The sequence below is a fragment of the Agelaius phoeniceus genome, chromosome 7 (assembly GCF_051311805.1).
Source record: "Agelaius phoeniceus isolate bAgePho1 chromosome 7, bAgePho1.hap1, whole genome shotgun sequence".
In the NCBI taxonomy this organism is placed as follows: Eukaryota; Metazoa; Chordata; class Aves; order Passeriformes; family Icteridae; genus Agelaius; species Agelaius phoeniceus.
Window position 1 is genome coordinate 27,086,021 of NC_135271.1, and position 17,459 is coordinate 27,103,479.

The 17,459-nt window shown below is 35.7% G+C and overlaps 1 protein-coding gene across 3 annotated transcripts in view; it reads left to right on the plus strand.

Moving 5' to 3' along the window:
- The window catches only part of CERKL (CERK like autophagy regulator), a 50,980-nt gene that overhangs the window by 6,687 nt on the left and 26,834 nt on the right, over positions 1-17,459 (plus strand). Inside the window, exons 1-2 of one of the 3 annotated variants that reach the window (XM_077181353.1) lie at positions 4,337-4,795; positions 14,629-14,871. In XM_077181353.1, the coding sequence (XP_077037468.1) occupies positions 14,673-14,871 (199 nt within the window). In that variant the 5' untranslated portion in view covers positions 4,337-4,795; positions 14,629-14,672. Of the gene's footprint in view, positions 1-4,336; positions 4,796-12,840; positions 13,006-14,628; positions 14,872-17,459 lie in introns of those variants that run through there. The other 2 variants (XM_077181354.1, XM_054636671.2) reach the window with 2 other exon arrangements.

Below are 17,459 nucleotides of genomic sequence, written 5' to 3' on the forward strand. Positions count from 1 at the left end.
ACATAACCTGAAGAACAGAGTAGTCTGTGTACCTTAACATTTGTGGGCTGTGGAACTAATGTTTTCCTTTTGAGGAAATCAGTGGTCCTGGTTTTTATGACTTATGTTGTAGCAGTATGTGCAGACAAAAAACCATAATGTGTTGAGTATCTGATACATGTATTACCATATTGCCATAAGGAACTGCTATTATGTTAGACACAAACTGATTTCGTGATAGTGTTGGATTTCTCTCACATATGCTTATGTTTTTGTACAGATGATCCTTTAGGAACATCTGCTAGTTTTGTGGTGGTATCTGCTGTTTCCTTTCAAAATTTGACCTTTTTGTCATTTAGTGCTGTGACTGCTATAGAATTGTGTTTTTCCAGGATCCTTTTCTAAATTGATTCCTCTTTCATAGACATTAGCTGTCAATTTTTGGGTTGTGATTTTTTTTTTAAACTTTTTAAACTGCTGACTTGAAGTAAGTGACTAGAACATCTTTCTTTCAATTGTTCATGTTGTTTCAAAAATACTGGTGTCCGTGGACTAAAGGTGTGGATGGTACATCTTAAACTATTTCTCTAGGGAAGTAGTTTTGGAACTCTTGTCTTGCAATTTAGGGACCCTTCCCCCTTTAGTTGAAGAGCAGATTTGAACAGTAAAACCAGGAGTTATTAAAAAAATTGAAATTGTAAGCCTGAATTTTTGTGTGAGATTTGATGTCTGGTAGCCAACCTGTAAGGGATTTGATGAAACACAATTCACTTATGTTTAAGATCTGGTGGAACTTCCTCCTTCCCCAGTTTCTCACTTAGTTGTGAAAGCAATATATTAAATCACTGACAACAATTTTTTCAATGACTTGGTGTAACTCACAGGTCTCTAGTCCAGCATGTGGCTATTTCTCACCTGTGTGCTGCAAGTTTAAACAAATGGTCAGTTCATGAACAGAATTCAGTGCTGAACTCTGAATTTCCTGGCGTTTGCCTGTTTGAGCAACGTCAGATGGCAGTTAGTTGGATGCTGTTCAGTACTGAATAGTTGCTGTAGTTGTCAGTTTATTTGAACTGTGACAATATATCTGTTCTGCCAGTCCATACACTCAAGTGAATATAGGAAAGTATTCTTTGTGAGGCTCTCAAAATGCAAAGCAACAGATGTTATGTACTGCACAATTATAGGTATCCTGGAAACAGATCTTTACACAGTGCAGGCAGTCTTGGAAAAACAAAATTTGACACGTGAATGATCAAGTTAAGGGTAACAGCAATAAATCCTTATGACTAAATATAATGCTGTTTTGTACATACTGATCTGAGTTTGGGTAATTAAGTGCTTATTGTTATGTCACCCTCCTGTCATTTGACAAAAGTTTAAAAATTATCTTGTAGTTATATTTTTCTGTGTTGTTTTAGTACATCATAGTGGAAATAGAATAAGTATTCTCAGTTATAAATAACATATGAAAATGGCTTTCAAAAAAAAAATCTATGTAATTCTAAGGAGTGAAAATTCTTGTAAATAAATTGCTAACAGTAAATAGGAAAAAAATTCAAGGTGACTTGCTGGGTTTCTGTGTGAAAATAGCACATCTTTGCCTGGCTGATTTGTTGCCTGTTCTGAAGATGGTTCAAAATGAGATTGCTCCTGTCCAAGTCCTCTCCCTGCTCTCCTGTTTGTTGCATGGCCTTTTGGAGACTTGTCAAAATGCTCTGTCAAGAAAGGTACTGGAAGATTTCACACTTGGATGGTTTTGGGTTTCCCAAAGGCCTGCTCTGTCACATCTATGTAATTTAACTTGGAGTGAGGTGATTAGCTAGGGATCAAAATTATTGTGGTGCCAGTGAATAATACACTAACAGTTAGATGGCTATAGATGGTGGTAACTCATGTCAACATCAAACTTTAAACAGATTTATGATTTCATTCTGTGGATTCTGCAGCTGACGTTCTCTGGTAAACCTAAGTGTATTGTATGTTACCATGATTGGGAAAAGATTGTATATAGATGTCTGTTTTTAATTTTGTATTGTTTTTATTTAAGGAAAAAGAATACTCTGAGTATTTAATGTCAAATGTAATGTTTCTTGGACACTTGACTGCAACACACTCATTAAACAGGGCTAGTAGTAACTGGAGTTGGTTTGGAAAGCAATGCTTAGGAGGAAAATGAGTACCTGATCAATGTTTGCTTCTTTTTTTAACTGTAGTACAAGTTAAAATTAAATAAGAGTTTTTTTTTTTTTTTTAATTTGCATTTGCTGAGTATTTAATTATTTAAAATAGGATGGAAACGAGCAGGTGGTGGTTTTGAAATTTTGTCCCTAGGTCTCACTTGTTTTATGGAAATGGTTTGGGGAAGGTACACACAGAAATTCAGTACTGAACTTACAATGATTTATATGTATACGAATGTTTGTCTTGCTTAAAGCAGATACTGGCTTTTTCATCAGCGTCTAGCAATATTGATTTTATGTGGGAGCAGAGCAATAAAGTAAGTTCTCTCCTACGGCCCAACTTCAAAGCCATGGCAGTTTTACAGATTTGACCAGGCAACAGGACAGTGAGTCCAAGAGTGGGAAGAATTACACATAGTGTAATTATTAGTGTATCGATCTCTTGCTTGAATGCCATCAGCTTGGAATAAAGATCAGGAGCTGCAGCTATACCATTCCTGATGTGTATGATTATAGGTTTATCATGTGGAAAATGTCATCTGTCACTTAAACAGTTGTTAGGATTATTATGCTAAGGATAATTAGAATGTAAGTAGAGGCTAAAGCAGATGTTTGTATGCTCTATAAACCAGCAGTTATTTAACCACATCTTGTATATGTGTGCAGTGCTGGTGTCCTCTGCAAAGGCGATGTGGACTGGAGAAGGTTCAGGGGATGACGATGGGTAAAGGTACATAATGGCTTCTGGATGAGAGTGGCAGACTAGGCTGGCACTTTTTGGTCTTGATGTGAGGTCTGGACCAAGTTGGTGGCAGTTTTGCAACATAAGAAATATGGTGCTTCTAATAAGGCTGAGCAGAACCAGGCTGAAAACCAAATGACTAGCTAAGAGAACTTTAAAACTTACTGCCAAAGGATTGTTAATGCTAAAAGATTTTGTGGATTCAGATGGAGATGGAAGGCTTCATTTTACTGCTCTTAAATGTGTAGAAACCACAGTCAATTCAGGGTGTCCCAAATGAAAACAGGTGGGGAATGGAAAAGTACTAGTGGGAAACAGAATAAATGCTTCCTTTATTCCTTCTCTTCTCCTAGCATCTGCTTATGGCTATGGCTTGATATAAGATACTGGGACAGATGGATATTTGCTCTGTCCTGGTATTGCTGCTCTTACATACCAGAAACCAGTTAAATTATATTTAAATGATATTTTGAGTAAAAGCACACACATCACTAGTCTGCAATTCCACCAGTGTCTGCAGTGCCAAGCAGGATTTAATGATAAACTTTGAACTCCACTTTGCCTATCCCTCCATTTGCAAGGTGCTTCTTTTTATTGGTGGAACAATACAGTTTAAAGAAAGTACGTTCTTTGCCTAACAAAACACCAAGGGTTTCATTTTATTAAATGTTGGTTAAGAATTGCAGTGCAGTAGCAGACTGTATAGGAAACCTGAATTTCTTAGCCATAATTCCCTTGAAAATATTGTTCATATGACTGCTTCTAATTATTTATAGTATTGGGTTTTTTTATATATTTATTTTTGTTGTGGAGAAAGGAAGGTAAAAAGGAAGGTAAATTCCAAAGACATAGTTAGACTTGTATAGGATAAGAGTCTGTAACAATTACAAATGTTTTAGTTTGATCAACTTCAGAATAGGGAAAAAGTGTAACTTCAATATGCTTTGATGGTATTTTTCCATAAATATACTTATGGAAAAAATTATATTTTTTTATCCATAAATATATTTGAGAAAATTTCTGATGTTCACAGAAGAAAACCCTTAATATAAAACATCCATTTCCATTAGTTATGTCAGCCACTTAAAGATGTGTGCCAAGATATCAATACTGATCATTTCTTGAACACAGGTGGTGATAATTTTCTTGCACTAATTCACTTTATGGCTAAGTCAAAGATTATTGTATGACGTGTAATGTGTGGCTGGATATGTGTAAGAACTAATATTTGTTAAATTTACTTTTAAACGAGAAAAATAGGTTTAATATTGAGATAGAGGAAAACTTGCATGGAATATAACAGTAACACACTGTGCAAGTGCATGCTGATGAGTTTGAAGATGCATCTCTCTGTTGCTGTGTGGGTGCTCTGAATGGGAATTGCTCCCTGACTCTGCAACCATATGCAGGATTGTGATGCTGTGAGTGAAATTTGTAGGATCTGCAAGTAAGATACTTACTTCAGCCTCATGTGGTAATCCCTGTGCATATTGGTGTAATGCTAGCATTTAAAAGTTTGGGGGAGTAAAAATTTGTGTGTTTTATGGGAGATTTGAAGTGCATCTTTGTCATCTGACATGTTTATTTGACAGTGAAGACTGATCAGGAACTGGCTTGTTTGTTTGTTATATGTCAATCAGTAATCTTTTCTGTTTGAATTTAGTACTTAGTACCAGGATTAGGAATGGATATGTAAATGTGACATGTATGTGCACTTACCATTCTGGAGATAGGAGGAGTTGGTGGTAGATGCCAAAGAACTTGCTTAAAGTACATTGGAGAGGTTTGTTGGAAGTTATTGGTGCATGCCAGGATGGAAAGCAGACATTGTGGAGCATTTTGGGGTGGGTTTTTTGACACGTGGCTCTGCTTTAAAGCACTCAGAAAATAGGTAAGTTTCTGTATATATATTTAGTATACTAATTTCGATTGATATAAAAGTGCAAGTTATCTCTATACCTAATTTTGAATTTCATGATACTCAATGTTGACATTTTATTCATAAAGCATTTTATGAATTCTGCATGTTCTCTGGAATGTATTAACTTATCCTCCTTTATGTACTGGTTATGTCACAATTCAAAATGGAGATCTCAAGATTTTTGAGAATCTCATGCAAATTTGAAACAATATTTTAAATGACTCACTACCATTTAGTAATGCAATTTCTGAATGGTATAGCAACATAAAATATTAAAACAACTCTGAGGGGTTCACCCAATAATTTTGAGTGTATTTTAATTTTCTAAATAGCATTATATATAATTTTTTATAGACTAACCAGATATTCCCTAGAATTATTTTTTTCTGCGAAACATCCTGTAGACCTGCTGATAGACTTTATATGTGTGTGATGCAATGGACCAAAATTTAAATTAGCTCAAAGATATTTCTTATCTTCAATTTTCCTTTGACATGGGTGTGTTGCAGTGTGTATGCAGCAGTTCTGCTGCTTGATGCAGTGAGCCTGCCCTGAGCTCAGTGCAGATCCACGGGCACAGGTGGGTGTCCTGGTGGCACCACGCAGGGAAACACATGGCACTACACAACATGGGGCAAAGAGCACGCAGTTGGAATTCAAAATCATTCTGTGGATACCTTGGAAATTTGTGCTTGTTCATGTATGGGTTGTAATTTCTGAAAAGGGAGTGCGTGTTGTTGTATTGAACATTTGTGAGACAGACTGCACTCTAATGTAGCTGTCCTTACTTTGTGCAGAGAGGAGCTATTGTATGAGCTTGTTTATGTCAATATTTTAATAATTTATCTTTATAACTGCTTTTGACTACATTTATAGTAACATTGGCACCCTGTGTACAGAAGATAAAATCAGTGCTGAAAGGAAACTTGCATCCATCTGGAAGCAATAAACTTTTCTAAAAGACTGCACAGTGTTACTTAATCCTGTGATTTCTCACTGTGAGTGAAATTAAGGTTTGGTTCAGTTGTGTCACATCATATTGGTATCAAATCTTTTGTGAGAGCTATGTCATAGTGTTAAGCTACAAAAAAAATTAAAATTTATGACAGTCTGAGGTTGTAATTTCCTCAGTCACAGAATTATGCATCATAGCAAATGGAGTCAATTCTAGATAATAAAAATAATTGTAATACTGGAAAGCTTCTGGAGTGTTGCATTTTGTAAGCCTTCTCTTTATATGAAGTGCTAATTTGTATAGTGCATGATTGACTAAGAATATCTTAAATTTGGTGTTGCTTTCTAAGTAATTGTTCTATTGTTCATCTATCATGTAGTAGAAATTATATTTTTGTTATGACAAAATATTTTATGAAGTTAGAGAAATATGAACAGTGTTCATAAGGAGAAAGGAGGGAAAATCTGTATTATAAAGATCATCTAATACAATTCTGGGTTTTTTTGGTTTGGTTTTTTTTTTTTGGTGCTTTTCTTTTAAGTTTGTTACAAGTGTGGTATACATGAACAAAATAGGATTCACTCACCCCTGCAGGCAAAGTGGTGTAGGCTGCATTCTTCCTGTTCCTAAGTGGCAACTGAGCATTGGGGTGAGGGAAGGGTTTTATGCTTGTCAGAGGATTCTGGTGGTGCTATTGCCATCTCTTGCCCTTGGGCTAGTGCAGGAGACGCAGATACAATGATACAAAGGATCACAGAGTTTCCTTCATAAATCTCTGAAAAAAAAGAAATAGAGCAGACATCAATGAGGATAAAGCCAAACATGTAGAAGTTTGTGGATGAGGTCATCTAGCAGCTGATAGCTATGCTTTGATAACTAAAAGCATGACTTGCTAGGGTACATGAATTATCCACAGTTTACAGAAGGAAATTGTGTTTATAATTGTCTGCTTGTTCTTTTTCCCTGAAGAAAATGTTTCTTGAAAACCTTTTCTAGAAGAGACTAAAATTCGGATATTTGAGACATAATGAATTCCCTCAACACTGATATTCAGCAATATGGATGGTTTCTAAATCTGTATTTGAGGCTGAGACAGATCTGGTGCAAGTAAGGCTCCGAGTAAAAGTAATTGTTAACTTGTATTAATCAAACTCAGTAATGTATGTGGCCAGAAGAGGTCATTTGTTTCTCCACTTCCCCTTATTTTCTGGAATGACAGAAGTAATTGCTGTGATTGTAACATAAATTAGTAGGTACCAAACACTGTGTATGTGTAAGATGCTTTTGAGGAAATGTAAAATTAGGCTCATGTTTCCTCTTTGGGGATTCTTTAGTATATTTCAGCTCTGCTAGCCCACTCTATTAAATCATGTAGGCTACTAGATACCAGTCTTCTCTTTATTTCAGAAATCTCTGTCAAAATAAATTCCATTTTATGATGGATATGATTGGTCTGTGTAAGACCAGTCATTTTATCTGATACATATGTTTGCAGAGGTTTTGGGAAATGATGGAAATCAGTGACACTTTTTACAATGTTGTTACTCTGAAGTTTCTACCATAAGTCCTCTTACTTATTAAATGAAAAACCTCAAAGTTTAAGCCACTAAATGAAAGGTTTGCAGCTACTTGTCAAATCATATTATGAAATTAAGCAGTATGTGGGCCATATTCTTAATATAAAATGTAGAGCTTTCTATAGTACATTTCCAGTGACCTCTTTCTTGCTCTGCTGTTAATAAGAAAGTGTAATTATTAAAAGCAAAGCTTTTGCTTCATGCATCCTCTCAAATGCTTCAGGATGGGAATCAGTCCTTGTCTGCCTTGCTTCCTTTCAGCTTACCTTGTTGTTCTAGCATTATTCCCAATAGATCTTTATGCTATTTTTAAATTGATCATCTCCCTCAAATTTATTTGTAGAATGAAGGGGAAACTCTTCCGTAAGGTGAAGATTTTTCTCTGGAACAGCGTCAGACCTTCTGCTAAAGCTTCAATCACACTTTTTTTTTTGCAGAGGTATTTATTCAATAAGCTATCTGACTTCTTTTCAAACTGCCAGTGTCAGTATATTTTTCTAATGAAATTCTGCCATTAGCCTGTAGTTAATAAGCAAGGTACTTCACTGCTCTATGTGAGAGCTGAGTGAAGACCCTAATGAAAGCTTGATGGATAGATGTCTGATGAGCCTCATTAGAAGAGGAAAGGGCTTTTCCATGGCCTGCTGGGCATCAAGCAGACTCAGCAGGCTGTGTCACTGACGAGTGACACAGTGATGAGCGTCACTCTGAGATGTGGGCAAGCTCACAGGGGAAGTCCCCAAGCCTGGCCTTTCTCCACAAGGCCTCAGCTCAGAAAAGCCAGCCTCTGAGCAGTACTAAACTATGCTCTTACAGTATGGGATCCTCTTTTCTTTTGGTTCAGCCAGAACTAAGTAGTTTGGTGATGGTTGTTCTTTTCAGAAGTTTGCTTATTGCCATCTTTTAAAGTTGTAGTGAAACTTAACCAAATTTTAAGTCTTGATCCAGGTTGAGTCTGATCCAGCTCAGGACTTCAAGGACCACACCAAATGTTCCCTAAAGCTGCTGCTCTTTCAGTTGCTGTGGTAGGATGCTGTGCACAGGGGCTGTATGTGCAACAGCCCTATGGTTTGGTGGGGGTGTTCAGAAGCTTGAGGATTAGTTTCTAACAGATATGGTGGAGAACAAGGGCTGGAATCAGCTGGTTGTGGTATCTTGGGGAAAGAACCATTTGAAAAGTGGTGAGAGAAAAGAGGGGAAGATGAAAGGTAGGAGGTTACATTTACCCATGCTTTTAATATAGCAAAATTGTTTAGAAACAAGTGAAATTATTCTGTTATATAATGTAAGCCTTTATCCCATGACTGAGACTTGCATTGGAAAATTACTTAGATTTTTGGTTAGTATTGTGTTGAAAAATTGAAACCTGAAGTACGAATTTGTTTTGGAATTTTATTTTTTAAATATGTCTGTATTCTTCATAAAAATATTCTTTTTACAGGTAGCTATCTGTGATGGTAGTTTAAAATAAGATGACTTCTTTAAGCTAGAACAGTGAATAACTATGTCCAGTGAAACATAACTGAATGTGTCATTATTGTTTTGTAAAGTGGAATTTTATTCTGAGACTTATAATTTATTTTTTTAATGTATGAGATGTCACTAGAGCTCTAAAGAATTAAGAGAAGCCATTGTGCATCTTTTCCAGTTCTTTCTGACTCTTGTTGATCTGTGTGATCTTTGGGGAGTTAGCAATTGGAAGTGAAAATGCACAGCAGATTGGCTCAGGCCATGTTGACTTCCTGCTGATGAAAGCAGACAGTCCCAGTTCTTCCTTCTTCCCTGCTGTGAATGTGAATTTTCTTAGCACTTTGTAGCATCTCTAATTTTATAGAAGTTGTGTTGAACTGATTGTACTAAACAATGTGTCAGAAGACTAAGCCAGGGGAAAAGAAAAGTGGGCAAGCTCTGTTACTTTAGGAGTTGATTTGACTCATCTGGGCTCTGCCCAGGGCCAGACTTCAGGAAAAGGGCTGGACTGCTCACTCATGGCAGGGGAGTGGAGGGTGGGTGTCTATGGAGAGAGGGATTAGCAGGAAGGTATTGCATTTGCTTGGCAAAATACATCACTTCTCCCTAAGATTCTCTAGAGGAGGAGAATGAAAGTGGGTTGTATCCCTGTCAGATGTCTTTAAGCTCAGTTTTCTGCCCTGAAGGAATACAGCTGCTGCTGCAAGAGAATAGCTGCCATTAAAAGGTGAAGTGAGTAGTTGCACCCTCTTTTTCTCTCCAGCTCCGCTCAAACTCTTCAGTCCCTTGTAATACTTTCTGAGCTCCTTGCTGCTCCCAAGCACACAGTCTGAGAAATGTATTTCTAGATTAGGGCCTTGCTTGTGTTAAACTTCTCCTGTAACTCCTTTTCAAAGGACTAGAGTAATATAAAACTAATCTTCAAACAAAAACCAGCCCTTTCCTAGCCTGGCCCTGGCTGTACCACCTTCTCCTCAGCTTACTGTTGGATATGTTTGGCAAGCAGAAACTGGAATTTTGCTTTCTCTGCTTACAGAAGACAGTAAGAGGCATAGCATCAAATTTTGCCAGAAGTGTTGCACGACTTATCTTTTTGAAATAAGAAATCATTCAGAATTCATGTGTTTTGAAATAGCTTTTCTGTCTCATGTTTAGAGTAGTTAAGTAAGTGCTAAATAGCCAGAAAAGCTTTACACTTTTTCTTGGCTTTTCTGGCAAGAATGATCATATCTGCTTTTCTCACTGCCAGCCCTTCTTGATCAATAAGTAGCTGAAAACTGTAGAGGTTTTATGAATCAGCTGCATGCTGCTTTCTGTGCTTTGCTGATTTACAGTGAGGGAAAAATAGGCTTAGTAACTGATGGGCTAATAGGTGCTGATTTATAGGCATTAGACATTATATTAAATATTCCTAAAAATAGATTTATAGACATACTGTCACAAATATTTTTTAATAATTTTAAATTATATTTATTTTATTTTGGGGTTTATATTAATATAGTTGTGTTTATTGTATGTCCTGAATGCTTATTTTGAAAGTAGTGTTCATACAGTATAGAATGGTCTGTGATCAATTTAATAATTAATGTTTTATAATAAAACACTTCTTTAATATATGCTGATCACTGTATCTTCTTTAGTAAGGTCTTGATGATTTTTAAAAATTTCTAATTATTTCTGTTATACTTCACTCAGCTATATCAATCAACTATTAAGGAAGTAAACTTTGAGAACACAGTGGGGCAGAGAGCCTAAAATGTGTAAAAGATTTATTTATTCCTTATAGTCAGGAGGGCTAGGTACCTTGCCAAAGGTCATAGGAAGCATTTGTGACCAAGGGAGTATAACACTCTTTGCTTTGTGTCCAGTTCTTGCACTTGAATTATTGTCACATTTTATGTGTGGTTTCTGGTATTTTCTATGTACTCCAGATATTTGTTATGGAAATCAAGTCCTTCAGTTCCACATCTAGATGTTGGGCTTCTGGGGTAAGATAACAATCCAAAAAGTGGTTCCTTGTTGAAGTGTTGGTGTTTATATTTAAATACCACATTGTCTTTAAAACTGTTCTATTTTTCAGTTGTACTGCTTTTTTTCTCTGTGTATATTTTCATCAATTTTGCTGTAAACATGAGGTAGCTAACACTCTTGACTAATTAAAATTTGGTTTACTATTTACAGTTAAACTCTATTTGAGTGTATTAGTTCTTGATCTTTTGATTTAGCTCAGTCTGGTTGATTCAGACATAATTTTTTTGTTAAATAAGAGATTTGACTACCATAAATAGGAAAAAGTAGGATAGTCTCATTGCTTGAAATTAGTGAGATGATAAATAGGGGCATAAAACTTCCTAGAAATTCATCTATCCAGGCAGATTTTTCTTTTTTTTCATGCTGTATTTGGAAAAAAAAAAGTGGACATGTGCAGAAACTGTGAGTACAATTAGCGTCAAGCAGATAAATCCAACTCTAATCCTGTTTACGCTCCACATCAGACAGATGTGCTGAGATTGATTCAGACAAGCCCTTGGCTTATAGTAACTTTTTTTTAAGTGCCATATATTCTGGTTTTGTTGGATCTTTGTTAAATGTTAAGTGCTGTTAGTTTTGCTCTTCCCTAACGCCTGTAACCTACTTTATGCAGGTTCCCTCTCTGCTTTCATGATGACAGGGCAGCCTGGTAGAAGAGATTATCTTTATTCCTTGTAATTAAATTGACTTTTTTTTTTTCAGAAGATACAACAATGGGAAGTGGGTACTGAATTAAATAAATAGCATGATATCTAATAGATGTACACTTAAATCTCTTGCAAGAACAGATGGTACCCAATATCTTTCTGAGTAATGTGAGAGGACAGTTAATGTCCTGAAACTGCTTGCAATAACCAATATGATACTAACGAGCCAATACGGTTTTCAAAGTTTAAAAAGTGTTTACTACAATATATACTTCATTGCACAAGTAAGCTTGGTTGTTACCTCATTCTAGAAATATTTTATAAACACAGCTTATGACCTAAATTTTCTTTATCTTAATAAGTTGTTTTATAAATTTTACTACATTTGAGATAGTCTTATTTTCAGTAAGCAGAGAAAATGAAAATTATAGAATATGCCTGGGATTTTATGCAGATTGCTTTACAACTTTAGGAAAAAAATGGCTGTCCTAATCCTACTAGCTAATTCATTGTTTCCTCTAGAAATTAAAACTCAAGGATGATGATTTTTTACAATTCAGCATTCCTAGAGTTTATATTCTTTTCCAGGATGCATCTGGAAATGTATTCCTGTAAAACCAGCAAAGTCAGATAATGGTTTTGAAAGTCCAGTTCTACCTATTAAGAATATTTGGTAAATACAAGTAAGTAACTGGCTAAAATAACCATGAAAAGAAAATGCAGGCCTTACCTGACTTAAGACTAAATATCATTTTATGAAAGCAAGTGGAAAATAAAAAGTATTTTGCAAGGCCTTCATTTTCCTTGACTTTTGCAGAATAAATAGGCTAATGTTTGTAACTCATATGTGGTGCACATCCATAACATTGGTATAATAGAGTTCATGATCTCCTCAGCAAACCTAAGAGTTAAATCCAAAATATGATTTATTTTACAGAATTTAAAAAGCAAACCCACTTAGAATATTTGTATTAGTCTGGGGAAATGAATGTTGCAGCTCAGTTATTGCTACAGAATGGTTGTGGTTATATTTCCTTTTTCCTAAAACATTGAGGTTGTGTGTTGGCATTTTCAATGTACTGTATGTCTGACCGTGAAACATTGTGAAAAAACCTAAGTAGACCCCTCAAAAATTCTGTTTTAAAAGTTAAAACAAGTCTTTAATGTAGATATTAAACTATTTAGTTCTAGGTAATTTGGGACATCACCAGTCAGTTTTTCATTTCAGGCCTACAAAGACTATTTACCCTTAAATGTTTTAAAAGAGCAGTACAAATTTTGACAGAAATTAAGATCTTGGGTTTGGTAATGTTAGTACCAAGTTTGTTTGTACAATGTCCACTTTGAGTTTGTGTAAAATCATAATTCAAATGGAATCATACATTATTTCTTCCCCTTCAGTTCCCTCGGTTTTAAAGGATACATTGACTGAAAATATTTTTACAGCAGTTGTTCCAGTACTTCAGGATTTATGTTGGGGTCTTTAAAAAAAGTATTTAGGTGAGTTTTCTCCTCTTTATTTGCTGTATACTTCTGAAAATATGCACTACAATTTCCTGTGTACTGTCTCAATGCACAGTACTCTCAATTACTTGTCCCAGTGTTCCTGCTAAGAGTGGAATAATTTCAGTCCAGTTTTACACCTTAGTAGCTGATTTATGGAAATATTAGGATGATAAAGTATAACAAGTTGGTGAAAAATATGTGGGAAGTATAACAAGGTCATGCTTCTATTTGTCACAGGTTATTTGGTACAGAGCAGGAGAAAATGAATTGGTTGAGAATTGTGAGGAGAAGTCATATTGACTTGAGCTTTAGTTGTGTTAGCATGGCTGAGGAGAAATCATCCAGGATTTCTGGGCAGAGAAATGATCACTGCATAGCCTCCTTCCAGAAATGATGTTGAGAAATGACAGTGTCAAACTGTTATGAGAATTGAAAAAGTCATCTTTTTTCTGCCCAGAAAAAGTATATGACTTTCTGAAACCCCCAGCTTCAAGTGGTGTAATGAAGTAGGGGGTGCTGTCCATCTTTCCCTGGGTGACAATTAAAATAGGTTTTCCCAAGAGTCCAGTGCAGCATGTATCAACTATTAATCAAACAGAATCTGCTGCAGTTTTTGCTATTGAGAAACCAGAGTTGTTGCTAGATTTGGGGAAGTTTTCTGCTTTCTAGCATTTCTTGCCTTGGGCTGCAAAGGGACCTTTATTGATCCACTGTATGAGATCTGCTGTAATTACAAAGAAAGCAGGGAAAATTTTCTTTCTGTGTATTTATTCCCAAATAATTTGATACCTACAGGAAGGGTGATATTTTTCCTTCAGTTTGTGTATTTGACTTTGGTTTTGAGGAGCCTGAATGCAGCTCAAGAGAGCAGAAAAGGGAGAAGCCTGTACCACAGTGCCTCAGTTGATACATCTCCAAAAGGCACTTGGAAATGAAGTGGTAGCATCTGCAGCCACAGCATCCATGCAAATAACAGCCCCAAGATAACAAAACCTTCCCTTGGCTAACACAAATCTCCCCTGGGATGAGGATCTCGAACTCTGACAAGAACTTTTTGGAAACTGTTTTTCTTGTCTTCTAAACTGAATTCATAAATCAAAAATGAAAGCAAAGATGGGTAACAGAGTTTTGGCTTATTTGTCTGTTTTTCCTTGACTGTTTTCTGACATGTTTCTGCTGTAAACACAAAAGGTAATGGTTGTAGTAAATGAAAAAAATATAGTGAGGATATAGTCAGCTTGGGTCATAGCACACTATGATTTACAAGTATGACTGCTATGATTGCTGTGATTTAGGTGAATAGAATAAAGAATTTGCTTTTCAAATGCGAATTCAAAAAATGTCTTTCCTAGAGTGTGAAATTTTATTAATTTTTTTGAACACCAGAAAGCTGAGTAAATAACCTCTTTGAAATTGTTTTGTTTGTACAGCTGGATACATAACGAAGTTGGTAAAACAAAAGACCAATGACTGAAGGAAAGGATATGCCATAAGTTTCAATGCAAGCATGAACAGATGCAAGAAGTGAATGTAGAGATGAAGACCTAACAATACTTTTAGTTGTTACTCCCAATCACTGTAGTAATGCTTTTTTTTTTTTTTTTTCTTCCCTTACAGGTGATTCCAGTGTGGCTTTACAGGCTCAAGAAGAGATTATTGAAATGAAGGATGTATTTTCAGTAAAACTGAAACGTCGTCGTTTCGCAGGGCAGCAAAAAGGTGGCACTTTGTTGGGTATCACAATTTTTAAATGCTTGAATAAAGAAGAGAACAAACTTACAGACTGTGCTATCCATTTAAATAACTTAAGTGAAGATCATTGTCAGTTGTGGTTTAGACATCTGAAGGAAATTTTAAATGGTAAGCATTAAATAGAGGTTGCTGTCATATTTATTTCTATTGGCAATACATGAGGCTGACAAGCTCAGAAACATCTTGCCTGTGGAAATTAAAACACAGATATGAATCTTATTTCTGGAAAATGTTTACTACTGAAGTTTTACATAGTCAAGTGTAAAATCTAGGAAAATGACAATAATTGACTAATGTATCTGTAAAAATGAAACAAGTTGATGTTATTTTTGGAAGTTTTGGAAGCCACTGAAAATAAGTGGTTTTCTTTATTCTGACTGAAGAGTCTTCTGGGAAATCTGCTTCTGGAGGAAATAACATATTTAGTTGATATTTTCACTTGAAATTGCATCACACCTGATACTGCAGTAGTTGCACTTTTGGGAATTCTTCAGAAACTGTCTGGTGATGTTTTAGGAAATCCCACTTGAGACCTCCATATTCTTTAGGAGCTGAATGGGAGAGACTTTCCTCATCTTCATAAATTCACAGGTGGCAGTGCTCTGTAGGACTCTTGTTGCTTAATTTGATACAAAATTTATTTGCGATAGTGATGGGATGCAATCCTTTACTGTAAAAATATCTTTCTGTGTTTGCCTAGCCTAATGCCAATTTCAGGATGCTTTGTTTAACCATTTTTAGAGTTGGTGGGTTGGGGTTTTTTAACTTTATTTTATGGAAGCTCTATCAAAATTATGAAAAAAATATTCACCATATAGGGAAAAGAGCCTCACAAGAAATCCAAGCCTTTCACTGAAGTTTATATTTGAAAGGCACAGAATGTAGCACACATTTGATATAAATAACCAAAACTACATCCCTTCCCCAATACCAAACTCTGATTTAGCTCCAAAAGGTGCCTCTATTTACAGATTGTAGCAAATGAGTTTGCTTATTTCAGAAGAAAAGCAGTCTATCTTGTGGCACACTATTAGAACTCCAGCTGAATTGTTAAGACAGAGCCAGATTACAGAATCCAAATCTTGTACATCTGTAGTGTTTATGACAACACTTTGAATAAGAATTTATGGTGTGCTTCTACTAAAGTTTCACAAGCAGATACTAAAGAAACAACATGAGTTATTAATGGTGCATTCTTGCATTGTTTGTTTACAATATGCTTTGGATTTTCCCAATGAAGATGGGTATTAAAAAGTACCTTCCCTTTTCCCTTTTTGAAAGACTTTATCATGAAATATCTCAATCTGCACAAGTGCCAGGATTCCTGTAGATCTCCAGCTACCCATAAAGGCAAGGGCATTTGCATAAGGAGCAAATGTCTGTTTTGTTCCTAGATTACTCTCCATCTATCAGGAGCAGTGATACCATATGTTCACAGAAAAAAAGCTGCAGTATCTCTAGCTCAGGTTGCCTTGACCTCGAGGTGCAGTCTGTGCTTTATAGCTTTGTAACTGGAAGCCACCTGAACCTGAAAAGTGTTCTGTGCAATGCTGTTTCAAGTTCTTGCTTCAGTCTTTCTCTAGAAGCTCAGACCTTGTACAGATGTTTTTTGGATCTCTGATCAGTAAATTTTTTTCTCCTTGTTTTCTACTTCAGGTATAAACAGGACTCAGAGAGATAAAAATAACCAAATGAAACTCTCATCATACCAGTTGCTGATGTGTATCTTCTCCTAAGTCTGAACTAAAAGTATACAATGCAGCTGAGTTCTGTTAATTTCTCAGTGGCTGATATTTCTGTGGGAAACTATAGTGGGTTTTCGTAGTTTTTGCTGCAGCCTTTTTATTTTTTATTTTTTTTGTAATAGTGCTAGAGTCATTCTTGTTCATGAACTCAAATTGGCTGCTTCTGGTTTTATCCTTCTGAAGTAGTAAATATTACTTCCCTGCCCTCTCTCCTCCCCCTGTCTGTCTGATCACAAAGTAGTTTTTCATTAACAGCTGCATTATTTACATGAAGGATTCTTTTATTGTTTCTGGGCTAGATCAAATTAAAAGGAGGTGATTTATCAAAGTAGAACATATATGTATATAGATTTGGTCAATAATATTTAGACATTCTGACAAATGGGAGCACATATTACTGACAGGTGTGTTTCCTCTCTAGATAAATTCAATTTCTACCTGTTTACCTTACTCTTTGACAAGTTTTTAGGTTTTTATGCATATACATTAATTAGGGAACAACAATAGCAAGTTTGTTGGTGATAGTATGAGACAAAGTTTATCTGGAGGTTTCTAATGAAGATTTAATTTTTTTTGAAGTTTCATGTACACAGTTTCCTTTTTACAGTGTGATCTGTGTCTGGCATGACACATGTCATGTCATAAATGGTTTTTCCCTGTTCATTCTTATTATCTTCACAGTGAGTGCCCTCTGTTGCTTTGACTTTGTGTTCAGAATACTTCAATTGAAAGTTTAACTGAGCTGTAATTTTTTATGAAGCCTGTTATCATGTAAGTGAGCACACACAGATATAAGTGTTTAGAATTTAGTTACAGTGACTGCCATTATGGTTCTTTCTGTGTGTGTGTGACAGGGTAGCAAAATAAATGTACCACCATCTTCCCATATTTGAGGAAGTTCTTATTTTCTGCCTGCTGTTGCTGCTGTTGCAGTGCATGCCAGCTAGATAT